The following is a 14,896-nucleotide window of genomic DNA, read 5'->3' on the forward strand; positions in this document are numbered from 1 at the left end:
TGTCAAGGGTGAAAAATTTGCCTTATGTCCCAGGAGTCCTCATGCACAGCCAATGAACTGCAAAAGCCTCCGTGGAATTTTTGTGGAAACTAGTAGCCCACAGGTGTATATACTGTAGATAGCTCTGCCAATAGAGTAACAGCTCCAGAATTCTAGGCTTACCGTAGATGCTACATGTGGGCTATTGGGTTTGCAGAAGATCCCAATACAGGCTACAAACAGTGGCGTAACTATTATTGAAGCTCCCCCCGCCGCACAGTTTGGCAGCGCCCCCCCTCTTTACCCCCTCCCCACCACCTTACCCCGTTTTATACGTCCGCTGGTACCTAACGCTGTGCCGCATCAGTCTGCAGTCCCGGCCGGGTCTCCCTGCTCTCCCGGCTCCTGCTAATTAAAACTGACACTTAGAAAATGGCTGCCCCCGTACAGCAGACCGTTTTTAAGGATGCTAGAGGAGGCCTGCGCCTCCTCTAGCATCCTCAAAAACGGTCTGCAGTACGGGGGCAGCCATTATATAAGTGTCAGTTTTCAATGCAGGAGCCGGGAGAGCAGGGAGACCCGGCCGGGACTACAGACTGATGCGGCACAACGGCAGGTACAGGCGGCGGCATTAAGTGGAGGCAGCGGGTAACGATAGCCCCGCAGCCCCCCCGGCGCCCTCACTCACTAAGCGCCTCCCCGCCACCGCAGGGGTTGCGGGGCTCTAGTTACGCCACTGGCTACAAATCTTGTTAATCTGTACAAGGGTCACTGTGTATTGCAGTAAGCCTCACAACTACGGAGTTGGAAGGTTTCCAGTACTACTATACATCCTGCCCTCAATCCAGAGATTCCCAAACTACCATTGCAGTCCAAGCTTTAGGGAAATCTATTCTTGAGCACAGTCGCCTTAAAGACTGAGCTTCTAACGGAGTTGCATGCTCAACCATGGTTATAATTACTTATAAGTCGATCCGCATTTAAGCCGTGGCACCTAATTTTACAACAAAAAAACTGGGAAAACTTATTGACTCAAGTGTGACCCTCACTCGTATAAGCCGAGGGGGGGGGGCTTTTTCAGCATACAAAATGGTCTGAAAAAGTAGGCTTATACTCGCGTATATATGGTCCTGCAGTATAATGAAGGCGTTTGGAAAAATCTGCCTCAATCCTTTTCACTATACTGATTCTCATGCCTGGATATTGGCCTTTTGGGTTGTTGGGTCTCATGAAATATCTGAGCAGCAATAGTTTACGAAACATTGTTTTGCCTTGGACGTGAGTGCCACTTTAAAGGTCTTAGCTTGGCCGGCATATCACACCTCTGGCAGACTGACCATATTAAATTTCCCATTTGGATTGAGAAGCGATGTATACCAACTCAAGGAAGCCTGTGCTATGCCACAACACTGAAGCTGGTAATAATATAATCTAGATGCTTCAGTTTGTGTAAAATTTAATTTATTTTTTTGCAGAATCTGATATCCCTGAAACTGATCAGTAAAAATGTCCAATGAATAACGCTAGCTAGGATGTTTCCAAAATAGTTATTTTATCACTAATATCAATGAGCTTGGTTGTAGCTACGTGAAAGCCCTTGTTCTGATTGAGTCGGACGGCTCCAGGTGCGGTCGGTATCTGCACATGTGCGAACGTGTCGCATGTCTGAACACTGAGTGAGTTCCATGCAGAAAATACCCGAGCAAGTGGTGGAGAGGGGCGTGAAGGGCTGTTTGGGCTCATAACCATATGTGTATGCCCCGCATTTCATGGGCGATTCCATAAAAATGCTGGGCGTACGTATGCTAATGCGGCTGTGATGGGGGGGGGGGGGGGGGCGGACAGCTGACATATCCCTGCTTTCATACGGAAACATATATCCCTGCTTTCATACGGAAACATGCCTGAGTGGTCTGGAGCACTCGGTGCTGCCTGACCGCTCGGTCCATCATTCGATGGTCGGAGACCATCAGAGAATGGGGGAGGTCCCCACAGATGGGGGAGGTGTTCACATGAAACATCCACTAGCGGTCCGTTCGCTTGGCGTCTTACCGCGTTCGGATGGTGTGGGCGATCCGTACTGTAGGTGGGGCTAAGAACACTTGGTTCCTGTCCGACAATATGCATCCATCCGAGTAAACTAGAATAACGGCCTAAGGCCCTAAAAATGAGAACTTTAGTTTGAAGTGGTCTTTGTCTAAATGAACCTTCCCTTTTTTTTTTCTACTTTAGGAACTTGCTCAGCGGGTCCACTGGGCAAAAACTTTGTTACGGTCTTCATGCAGAACTACCAGCAATCTTACAGTACTGGAACCTTCAAGCTCTTCATTACTGGGTACAGCCCTTCCACTACAGTAGTCGTATGGATGAACAAATCCAACTTCAGACAAGTCTTAAGTGTAAATGACAGAGTAACCCTCACTGTCCAGATCCCTGAAAATGCAGAGTTGCTTGGTGTCAGTAAGTCAAGCAACGTCATAGTAATCCAGGCTGATAAGGAAATCTCGGTCTTGTCTCTGAACTATAAGATACAAAGTGCTGACACTAGCATTGTGTATCCTGTTGAAAACCTTGGCAATGACTACTATGTGGCGACTCCTTTTGGTGGCCCAAATGGGTTTAAGGCGTTTGCTGTAGTCAGCACTGGAGAAGCTACCAATGTAAGCATCTATCTGAAAGGAGCTGTTACATATCAAGATACAATCTATCCAGCTGGAGCAAAGCTCTCTGTCATTCTAGAACCTTATTATGCTCTTCAGCTACTCAGTAGTGATGATCTGTCTGGGACCAGAGTGGTATCTCAGAAGCCTGTGGCAGTCTTGAGTGGTCACACATGTGCGTGGAACAATACAAAGTGCAATCTTGTATTTGAGCAACTTGAGCCAGTCACTAGTTGGGGTACCACCTTCATCATACCGCCAATCTCCTTACAGACCAAGCCTGATATTGTGTATGTGGTGGCTGCTAAGAATACACAGATCCGCTACCAAATCAATGCCATGATCTCAACCCAGAACTTGACCACAGGACAAGTGATTCAGCTTTCTATACCGGTCAATATACCAGTTTACCTGTCTGCCAGTGCTGGAGTCCAAGTTCTTTACTACTGCACTGGTTGGACAAGCAAGAATTTAACACAATATAACCCTCTGCTGATGACTATTCCACCAGTAAGCAGCTATTGCTCTTCCTATTACATCTACGGCCAACAGGGCTTTGAAAACTATGGCACCATAGTGGTAATGACCTCAGATGTTTCTAAAATTCGTATAAACAAAAACCCTGCTCAAGGTGTATCATGGAATAACATCACTGGAACCAATTATTCGTGGGCAGTTCAGACATTGGGAAATGGCTTCAGCTTTCAATTGGTTGAGACCCAATCATCTCCCTTTATGTTGCTATCCTATGGGTTCATGAGCCTTAACAGCTATGGATCCCCAGCTGTGTGTATGAACAGTAAGTTTAAATGTCTTTATTCAACAGTAGAATGTTATACAATTTTCATTAACAATAACTTGTGCTTTTTATGCTAATGGAGTCTATATAAGGCACTTCAAGTTGAGTGATGCTCCTTTTTTTTTTTTTTTTTTTTTTGCATTCTTCCTGTAGTTATTTTGTCTAGGTTCCAGAGCAAAATAGCTTTAGGAACCACTGATCTACTTCATCCAAACAATTGGGGTAGCATTCATTTTGTTAACTTCATCGATTTATCGGAGCATTAAATGTAGACCTTCTTTAAATGGGAGAAATTCTGAAGTAAAGATGATAAAATTGGTAGATTGTTAGAACACTGAATCAAATTCACATCTTGTTTACAAACGTAATTTCTTTGTTTCCAGATAACTCTAGTCCATCTTGCAGCACCATAATGTGCAGAGCTAAGGAGACATGCAAGATGTCCAATGGGAAACCAGTATGTGTGCCAGACTCTATGGTCAACTGTCATGCTGTTGGTGATCCTCATTATCACACTTTTGATGGACTCTCTTATGACTTCCAAGGCACCTGCAGTTACACCATCGCCAAAACTTGCGGTAGTGACCGTAGCCTTCCTACCTTCAATATAGAAGCCAAGAATGAAAATCGGGGCAATACCCGTGTTTCTTTTGTCAGCAATATTACAATACAAGTTTATGAAACCACTTTCTCTGTAATGAGATATGAGTATGGATTTGTAAGGGTAAGTAGTCATGCTTGAGTGTGGGATTTGAGTACATAAGATTTGGGAAACCATGAAGAAGGCTTGCTAAGAATATTTAATATCTCAATTTCTTTTTTAGCTGAACAACCAACGTCAAGGTCTTCCTTTGAGTCTGAATAATGGTCAATTGCGGCTCTATCAATCTGGTGGCTCTGTTGTCTTTGAAACTGACTTCTCCTTGAAGGTTTACTATGACTGGAACTCTGTCCTTAAAATACAGATCTCTAGCAGCTTCTTTGCCAGTCTTTGTGGTTTGTGTGGGAACTACAATGGAAACTCACAAGATGACCTGATGAAACCAGATGGCACTCGGGCTCCTAACTTTGTTGCGTTTGGCAAGAGCTGGGCAGTGGATGATGGTGACCGGTTCTGCTGGCACGACTGTAATGGAGACTGCAAGGCTTGTCCACCAGAAACCCAACTAACCTACTTAAGTGAACAAAGTTGTGGCCTTCTAATCAAGGTGCTAAATGGTCCCTTCCGACAGTGCCAATCTGTCATAGATCCAAAGCCTTACCTGGATAATTGTGTCTATGATCTGTGCATGAATGCAGGTTCCAGGCAGATTCTGTGCCAGAGTTTGAAAACTTATGCTGATGCCTGCCAGAGAAGCAAGGTCCAGATTGCAGAATGGAGACAAGTCTCTGGATGTCGTAAGTAAAAAAACTAAAATTCAATATAGGGTTTTACCCCCTTATTTTTGATTGAGCTCTGAATAGTTTGGAAGATTTGGCAGACTGGACAGGAGATTATGAAAAACATAACCTATATGTGGGGACATTAAGAACATGAAAGGCCTTTCCGGATAAGAGAGACCCAACCTGTATTTACTGTCATGGGGGAGAAGCCGTATCCTCACAATTGTGGGCATTGTCATTTCTCCACAATTTTTTTTATTAAATCACCAACAATGTGTACAGTATGTTGACGGTGGGAAATGACCAACATGAATTTAGTTTTATTTTTTTGAGGGGTTGTCCATCTTGACACCTGAACACATGCGTCCCTCCAACAAAAGTTCTCTGTACCCACTTTGCCATCTCAATAGACTGACTGGGAACAGTAAAGTGCGCAAAAGTCAAAACCTGTGAAAAATCATGAAACTCGTGCATACCTACTCCTGTGTTAGGCAAGAGGCCAACATGGCAATGGTGGGAACATTTTTGTTAGCTGACCTAGACCTTGTCAGCTTCTCCCGCATGCTTAAAGTAGTGTTCTCAGTGACAGGAGCATAATGCCTAGGTCTATAATGGCGTTGCTCTCAAACATAGCACGCTGATATGTGACGCAATGTGTGAATGGTCCGAGATGTTTATATAGGTCAGAGCTGCTGGTTTGGCTCTATTACAGTCTACCCCAGTGTTTATTTTGTTACTCTGTAGACTAAGCAAAGAGTAAATTATTGAAGAGTAATTCTAACATACCTCCCAATTACAGCAGGGAGAGTCCCACTGTCCAGTGTTCAGTGGGCAGAAGGTTGGGTGAGAGCCAGTGACTGCTGAACAGGTGCAGTCTACATGGGTACCGCATAGAACAGTACAGAGGGAAACCAGGGCGGTTAAGGGGGCATTGGACATGCTCCAAACATAATGGGAATGAGGGTTATGGTGCTAAATCCACACATTTTGCCATCAGGTGCGGCAGCTCCCACTTCTCTTACAGGTACAGTTGTAGGATATGCAATGTTCTTATCACCCCCCCCCCCCCCCCCATCAAAGATTAGACTGTGCACTACACCGATCCTAATACAAATACATTGAATTGAAGTATTGTGAACTCTCATTCAAAGGTGAAGATAAATTTAACTTTCTGATCTGCCATTGATATACTGATTTTATTAATGTGCATCAACTTTACATTATGGGCCAGATTTAGCTAGTCTAGCTTATTAGTTCCCGACTTCGGACCTCAAGTACCCCTAACGGTTCAAGTATTCAGTCACCTAGCTGTCACATTCTAAATCCACAGGTGACCTTGAAAATGTGAACTGTTGGGATACTTGAGGACCGGATAAAGTAACCACAGGCCTAGCCATATACTGCAGGCTTGTAGCAGTGGTTGGGGCTATACTATTGTAGCCCACCACAAGATAACATACTGTACTTAAAACTGTAAATTTGGCTTTCTGCCACCACTCCTTAATCCCTAGTTCCAGACATCTGTAGGTTAATATGTTTGCTGCAGACCTACTGTGTATAATGGAGAGTTCTGTTACAAACCCTCTTTCTTGCACTCCCTGACAGCTCTTACTCTGGGGTAACCTCCCATACCCCAGTCCTAGATGGGTAGTCTTTTCCTGACCTCGGCCACCATTTAGATTTTTTTTTTTTTTATCTCCAGTTTAGATAGGCAGGGTAGTGTTTCTATTTTTCCGAGGCTTATCTCATTATTGCCCAGCTTAATGCACCTCAGTGAGCCGTTGTTGGAAGGGGTGGCTACTGGGGGGGTGAAGGCCTGCTTGAAAAAGCAGCAGAGGTTCTGAGCTGGGCAGTTGTGGGCTGCTGCATCTCTATCACACGGTCTGGCTCCTGCCTGTTGCGCTTGTCAGGGTTACATGCGGGTGGGTTGGAGGACACCAGTGCATGCTGCAGAGGAATCCCACTGCAATAGTCAATGCACACACAGGGGGGAGAGTGGAGGACCCTGGAAGAAGGGTGGCAATGACATGATGTCCTCTGAACGGGTCTATGTATGCTCCTGGCCGTAATGGTATCAGGGCTTTAATATGGCACTGGTAATCACTGTTGCATGCAGGAAAAGAGTACTGCATACAGGTTATCTGAAATTGCTAATATGGTTTTACATGGATTACAAGCTTCTGGTTATTACTTTTTCTTGTAGTGTCTAAACCAGGCATGTCCAACGTTGGCCCTCCAGATGTGTTGAAACTACACATCCCAGCATGCTTTGCAATAGTTTTAGCATTCTCTAATAGCAAAACTGTGGCAAAGCATGCTGGGATGTGTAGTTTCACAACATCTGGAGGGCCAACGTTGGACATGCCTGGTCTAAACCTTTTGGGCAGCAAACTTAAATGCAGTATTTTCAGCGGAAAAGGGAATTCATGTTTGTCAGGATTGTAAGGCTGCTGAGATCTAGACTAATCTGATGGCATGTATGTAAAAAAAAGTTAATAACAATGAGCTTCAAAGACACACAGATCCCAAACTGGCTTGGATTTAGAGGATGATTTAGATTACCATTGTTTGAAGATGGTTCAAAATCAAGTGACATTGTGGAGGATGATGGATCATTTAATTTGGATACTGGATAGCCTTAAGTATATCGATAGGTCTATGGACTATAAGGAGGCTGAGGCAACGGATAAACAGGATTAGTCCTTTTAAATCAAAAAATTAGTTTTTTGTTTTTTGATGGATGCAGCGAGTGGTTTCAACAGATCATCCAGATATGGCCATATGTGGGAAGTCTGAAGGGATGATAAAGCAAGCCATAGTCTGTCAATTTTGCAGTCTTATGGTGGCTGGCCAAACAACCAGGAAAAGTCACAGCAGAAGTTACAGTTCCTAGGGATAGATATAAATTCAGCAGAGTATGCAAATCTATCAGATGAGCGAATTCAACTCATCCTAGCTGCCACGATACAAAAGATTCCATACATCGAATACTCCCATCTACTAGGAATAATGGCATCCACAATAGATGGTATACCCTGGGCAAGGGGGAGAAAGAGAGATCTATAAAGGAGTATTACCCTTTTGTAAGGGACGATACGGCGTTGGAGTAGAGAATAAACCTAAGCCAAAAAAGCAAGGGATTGTATTAATTGGTGATTAACTTAGGAGAAGACCTGAAATTCAGAAGAACTTCTCTGTTCTCAATATGTGGTACTTACAGGTGCAAGTGCTACGGGTTGGGGAGCTCGTCTAGTAGACTTGGCAAGGTACATGGTCCCAGTAAGAAAAAATGTCCTCAAACCAAAGATGCGCGTGGTCCAGATTGCAATGATGCATTTCCAGGATCAAATTGTAAATACTCAAGGGTGTGATCAGACAATGTGGAAGTTATGACTTGCCAAAATCGACAGGGTGGGAAAAAAAGCCAAGTCTTGTGGAAAGAAGTTTCAAACTTCCTATCCTTGGCAGAAGGAAGTCTTTTCTGTTCTGTATGTCCCAGGAAAGAATAACATTGCAGGTTCTCAGCAGACACTTAATGCAGCCAGGAGAATGGGAGTTAAACCAACAGGTTTTCAGAGGTGGTGAGAAAATTCTGGGTGCCTCAAATAGACTAAATGGTGACAAATCAAAACCAAAAGATAACTTTCTATTCAATATGTGATATCTTGAATAGAAACAAGGTAGCTTCTGGTTTAGATTTTGTTAACCCTAACCCTACCAGAAGCAGAGATAGACTCTCTCTAAAGTGGAAATTCAACCTAGGGTTTGTGTTCCCACTATTTCCTATGATCTTGTGTGCCCTGAAGAAAGTCAGGGAGGAAACGGCCACTAATTGAAATTCTTCTGTTTTGGCCGATCTGGAGGTGGCGCCTTCACAAGAAATCAGCCCACCAAGCCATTGGCCCCTCTGGCAACTGCAAGATGGCCAGTCCGGCCCTGATGGCAAGCCTATATACTCCGAAAGATGAAGGGGAGCATATATATGTACCCAAAGTAGGGAGGCCTGATGGCAAGCCTATATACTCCGAAAGATGAAGGGGAGCATATATATGTACCCAAAGTAGGGAGGGTTAGGAAAAGACTACCTTTCTAAAACTGGGATGGGAGGTTACCCCAGAGTAAGGACTGTCATGAAGTTGTCATGAAGAAAATGATCAGAAGTATAATTTGCACTTTTCCTTCTAAGTATTGATTAATTGACTGTAGGTATGGGCCATTGGGTTTATCTACACTGGGATGACACTTTTTAGGGGTCTACATGGTTAAAAAAAAAATCAACATGGACACCATATAACGTGTTCTCACCATGCGTCATCCACAGTGACTCACTATGCCTGGTGCTTATTTTATTCTCGCTACATGACCTACTGGATGGTAGGGTATGAAACTTTTTTTTTGTTATTTCTAGGTGTTGCGCTATGATCTGTCAATCTAAGAGTGTTGGCCCAACTACTATATCCCTTGACTCTAGCCTTTTGAGGGTAATCATGAGGAGCTGTGACCCATGCAAAATATATATATATATATATATATATATATAATTTTTTTTTTTTAATAGATTGCTAAGTGAATTATATCTATTTGTCTTACAGCAATGCAGTGCCCTGAGAACAGCCAGTACAAGCTATGCTCTGAAGCATGTCCACATACCTGTAATGATGATGCTATACCATCCGTGTGCTCTGACTCATGTGTGGAGACCTGCCAGTGTAAGGATGGATATGTTCTAGATGAAGGAAAATGTATACTCAAGGCCAACTGTGGATGTGTCTACCAAGGAATGGTGTATGCAGCCAAAGAGACATTCTGGGGTGATAGTAAGTGTGAGCAGCGGTGCACTTGTAATCCTGCCACCAGGAAGGTTGAATGCAAATCCACCAAATGTGTGCCTTCAGAGAAATGTTCAGTGATCAACGGCATCCAAGATTGTTACCCCATATCTTATGGCACTTGCTCAGCTTCAGGAGATCCCCACTACATCTCCTTTGATGGTGTGAGATATGACTTCCAGGGTACATGCATCTATCAGTTTGTTGGACTCTGCAGGAAGTCACCAGATCTGATGGACTTCCAGGTCAATACTCAGAATGACAACCGAGGGAGTAAAGTCGTGTCTTACGTCTCCACAGTCCAAGTCAAGATCTACAGCTTTGATATAATCATCACCAGACAGTACAAGAATATTATATTGGTGGGTTTGCCAACATTATGCACCTGTAACTATAAAATACAGGCAATGTGGCTTCTATTCTATGTCTATTTCCAAACATACTGTACATTCTGTTAAACACTTGTTACTTTAATAATGTGCTTTTTTTTTTTTTGTTTCCCCCAACACAGCTGAATGGTATATTAACTAACCTTCCCTTCATATTTGGCCATGGCCTGCTGTCCATATACAAGCAGGGTGATACTGCTATCGTCCAGACAAACTTTGGTCTACGTGTGTCTTACAATTGGGACAGTCGTGTTGCCGTCACAGTTCCTAGTAGCTATGCTGGAGCAGTGTGTGGTCTTTGCGGTAATTTTGACGGAGCCAAAAGCAATGATTTCCTAATGAAAAACAACCAGCTAACCACCAAGCCAACTGACTTTGGAAATAGCTGGAAGGTGCAAAATGTGTCTGGTTGCTATGAAGATGATCAAGCACAGTGCCTTAAATTAGTGGAATTGGAATTACGTGAAATTAACAACAAGCAAGGATGTGGCATAATTGCAGATAAGAATGGACCTTTCCGTGAGTGCCATGCCAAAATAGACCCACAAGGATTCTTCAAGAGCTGTGTGTATGACTCTTGTTTCTACGAAGGCAGGCAAGACATTGTCTGCAAAATAATAGCAAGCTACGCAGTATTGTGCCAAGAGGCTGGAGTCACCATATACCCATGGAGAACTGACACATTCTGCCGTAAGTCTACCTTGCAATGTTTCCAGAACATTCTTCTGGTTTCAAGAACTGCAATATAAATGGCCTTGTTGCTGATTAGAAAATGATAACCTAGCTTTAGTGTAATGTAACTGATGATTGTCAATGTACAATTCATAATTTTATTTTTTTGCAGGTCCAAGCTGTCCAAACTACAGTCACTATGAAATATGTGCATCTGGGTGTGCTCCAACATGTATGTTCCTTTCACCTCCACTAGGATGCAACCCTACATGTACCGAAGGATGTGAATGTGATGATGCCTTTCTACTTAGTGGGGGAGACTGTGTCCCCATTTCTCAATGTGGCTGTGTCTACAATGATACTTATTACAAGATTGGAGAGACCTTTTTCCCCAATGGGCTGTGCAATCAACAGTGTGTATGCACTGTTAACGGAGTGGTGCAGTGTAATGCTTTTTCATGTGGACTCAATGAAGAATGTAAAGTTATTGAGGGAATACAGAAATGTCAACCAGTGGGTTCTGCTCGGTGTTTTGCAGCAGGTGATCCTCACTATGTGTCTTTTGATGGACTGGCCTTTGATTTTCAAGGAAACTGCACCTACATACTCGCCAAGACCATCACAAATAAAGAAAACTTGGTACCCTTTGCCGTCAATGTAAAAAATGAGAAATGGGGTAATGGAAAGGTTTCTGTTACTAAAGTGGTGTCTCTTGACGTCTTTGGATACAACCTTACTCTTCAGAACAATGTCAAAGGTCACATTAAGGCAAGTATTTACTGTTTAATTTGGTACTAATGTTGGTAATGCCATATGTTTTATACAAAGTCTTTTTAAAACTAATTGCATATTAACATCTGTGTTTCTAAACCATCAAATTAAGTTCTTGCAAAATGTCTTCCAGGTTAATGGTGTATATAGTAACCTCCCATTGAACTTGGAAAATGGCAAGATCAGAGCTTACCAGAATGGCATCAGGGTTATTATTGACACCAACTTTGGTGTTCAGGTGAGTTATGACCTCGTCTACTCTGTGATGGTGACTGTTCCAGGAAACTACAAGGAACAGTTGGGTGGCCTGTGTGGCAATTACAATGGAAACAAAAATGATGACTTCCAGCTCCCTGACAAAAGTCTGACTACAGATGCCACCATATTTGGATCCTCCTGGAAAGTTCAGGTCCCTGGTGTAATTTGCGACAGTGGCTGTGGTGGCAGTAATAATGCCTGTCCAACTTGTGATGACCAAAAAGTAGGAATCTTCAAGACCGAGATCTTCTGTGGATTCCTAAAGAAGACTGGAGGTCCACTGAGTGCTTGCTATGCCACCATTAACCCTGATCTATACTTCAACAATTGCGTATATGACCTGTGTGCTGGAGATGGCAGCATGCTTTGCTTTAGCATTCAAACCTACATTGCTGCATGCCGAGAAGCTGGTGTCACCATACAGCCATGGAGAACTGACTCATTTTGTCGTAAGTCTTTCAAGCTTTACATTAATTACATAAATAGCAAATTAAAAATGTCAAAGATTTGACCCAGATTGTAGTAGTGTGTTTGTGGACAATGTTTTGAGGAGGAATTAAAATAACCATGGAAAGTGTATGTAATATAAACAAACAATTAGTAGTTCTACTGGGATGTATTAAAGTAAATAAACCTAAAATCAATATGGATATATAAACCACGTATTGGCAAGGTGAAGTACTCAGTGATATTATCACAATCCTATGTATTTGACCTCTAGGACACTAGTAACCATGCCCACAAGTGCAATTTTCTCCACACTCGCTATAGATGGGTTCTCACTTGGCTCAAGAGTGGTATGAGTCCTAGAACTAGGAGTAGAGAACAAGGTTCCAGAAGATGGTCTTAACAAGGGACGATGCTGGATGTCAAGCAGCAGATGTCGTGCAGACTTGGGGTCCTGAGGTTTGGGCCGGGTTAGATTTGAGATTTACTGTGCATATTTAGTCCCATAAAGTAGATGGATGTCAAAATTCAAAGAGGCAGGTGGTATGGCACATCTGTCATGTTTTCCAGTTATACCAACTTTTTTTTTTCTAAAGGTCCTCCTTTTGAAAAAGCCCAATAGGCACAGTCCAGCTCAAATCTAACCTGGACCAGACCTCGGCATCCTAAATCTGCGTGACCTCTGCATGTTGACTTCCAACATCTTCTCTGGTCAAGACCATCTTCTGGGCCCCCTTCATCTACTCCTAATGAGCCAAACTAATGCGAACCCATCCATAGTGAGTGTTGAGCACTGCGCTTGAGTTCATTGGCAGAGTCTTGCAGGACTTGAAGCACATGCAGCCATGATGACTAAATAGATCTGTAAGCACATCCAATAGTCTGTCTCCATATTGTAAATCTGTCTGATGTACTGCATATGCTAATTGTACCGGTGATGGTGAGTAGGCTTACCATACTATAGATGTATAGTACAAAAATTTATTCCAAACCCCCCCCCCCCCCATTTTTAAAATTCTACCTTGAGCATTTCAATCTTCTTGGTGTCTACCCTGACATCCATTAATGTCAAACAGTTTGAAGCAGAACGAACCATAATGTAATAAATGTTCCACCACTGTTGGAACAGAACCAGTAGCTGTGCACTGCTTTGTCTTCCAGTTCTGACTTTCTGATTATTGCCTTGATTTCTATTTCCTTTTGCAGCGCTGTCCTGCCCAGTGATAAGTCACTACACGCTTTGTACCAGAACCTGTGAGCAGACTTGCTCTGTGATTGCCGAGCCAATGAGATGCACTGATCGATGTTCCGAAGGTTGTGATTGTGATGACGGCTATCTGTTAGATGGAGATCAATGTGTCACCATGGACAAGTGTGGATGTGTGTTTGGTGGACGCTACTTGAGTGTATGTATTTACATTTTATGCACCCAATCTTACACACAATATTTAGCAAGGGATATTTTTTGTACTGTATCCATATTGTAACAACTATTTAGGGGTCATGGGAAAAGATTAATTTTAGTTTATGTAATTGTTCACATGATCACTGTCCCCATGTCTCCAATTAGATTGTTTTTTAAAGCAATTTAATAATGCAAAGCAATTTAATAATGCAGTAATACATAATTTGTCTTATCTGACAATTACATTTTCAAGAACATTTAAAGCCACTAACATGGTTTCTGAAAACCAAACAAAATTCAAAACCTAAAATACAGGTTTAAAAACTGAATTCCAAACCCAGACAAGATAAAAATCTGGACTCTGATGGCCTGTGTATTTTTTTTTTTTTTTTTTTTTTTCTGGGTGGGGGGGGGGGAGATTCAGACCAGGGCTAAGTCCAGTTAGGCGTCACAAAATTTGGTTTCATGAACACTGAGCCACACCTCCTTTTATATACCACAGCCTACATCATTTTTAACTTTTGGGTTTTGTACAGTTTCCATATTGCAAAATACTAAAATTACCTATAGGTCTGAATTTTTTAAAAATAGGATTTTATGGAAAGTATAGGGAGAACCAGGAGCAAATAAAGAGAAGGTGGCCTGTGGGCCCCCCTATTACCTAGCTAGCTGATCAATAGACTCTGGGCTCGAGTCTCTAGGAGACCCGAAGGCTGTGCAAGGTCTACTTTGCAGGTCATATGGGGTAGTGGCCATTTTCCTGGTGACTTTCCTTCTGCACATGGAAAACATGGCCATCATGGTTTCTGAGGAGACTTTCAGAAAAGGAGTGTAGGTCCCACTGGATTCTTGAATCCACCACATACAGTGCACCCAGGGCTGGCGCCACCACTAGGCAAATCTAGGCATTTGCCTAGGGCGCCAGCCACTGGAGGGTGGCACTTCACCCCTCGCCTCTCGCATGGAGGCTGCAGGGGTGTCCCTGCTGGGTACCTGCGGCACTGTGTGATCTTGCAACGCGCATCACTGCAGTGATGCGCGCTATCAGGCAGCCAGGCGGCGGCGCGGGAAGCACTGCTGGGTTTGAAAACATTCCACATGCTGATTGGCTGAGTTTTCAAACCCATCAGCGCTTTCCGCGCCGGATAGCGCGCATCACTGCAGGGACCCTGCCGCCAGATCACACAGCGCCGCAGGTACCCCCCCCCATCTCGCCTGGGGCGCTCCGGTGCCTTGCACCGGCCCTTACTGCACCCACAATGCAGGTTAATTGGGAAGAGCTTGATCAATACTAAAGAAAAGTT

General features: G+C 43.3%; 1 protein-coding gene across 1 annotated transcript in view; it reads left to right on the forward strand.

Annotated features, from left to right (window-relative positions):
• Window positions 1-14,896, forward strand: part of LOC146042452 (IgGFc-binding protein-like) — a 38,892-nt gene that overhangs the window by 21,725 nt on the left and 2,271 nt on the right. The window contains exons 3-10 of the mRNA XM_083162443.1: window positions 2,212-3,438; window positions 3,822-4,162; window positions 4,263-4,836; window positions 9,414-10,012; window positions 10,162-10,729; window positions 10,884-11,479; window positions 11,616-12,189; window positions 13,394-13,593. Of these exons, the coding sequence (XP_083018569.1) occupies window positions 2,212-3,438; window positions 3,822-4,162; window positions 4,263-4,836; window positions 9,414-10,012; window positions 10,162-10,729; window positions 10,884-11,479; window positions 11,616-12,189; window positions 13,394-13,593 (4,679 nt within the window). The remainder of the gene's footprint in view (window positions 1-2,211; window positions 3,439-3,821; window positions 4,163-4,262; window positions 4,837-9,413; window positions 10,013-10,161; window positions 10,730-10,883; window positions 11,480-11,615; window positions 12,190-13,393; window positions 13,594-14,896) is intronic.

Source organism: Crinia signifera, chromosome 19 (genome assembly GCF_055691185.1).
Source record: "Crinia signifera chromosome 19, ASM5569118v1, whole genome shotgun sequence".
Classification (NCBI taxonomy): Eukaryota; Metazoa; Chordata; class Amphibia; order Anura; family Myobatrachidae; genus Crinia; species Crinia signifera.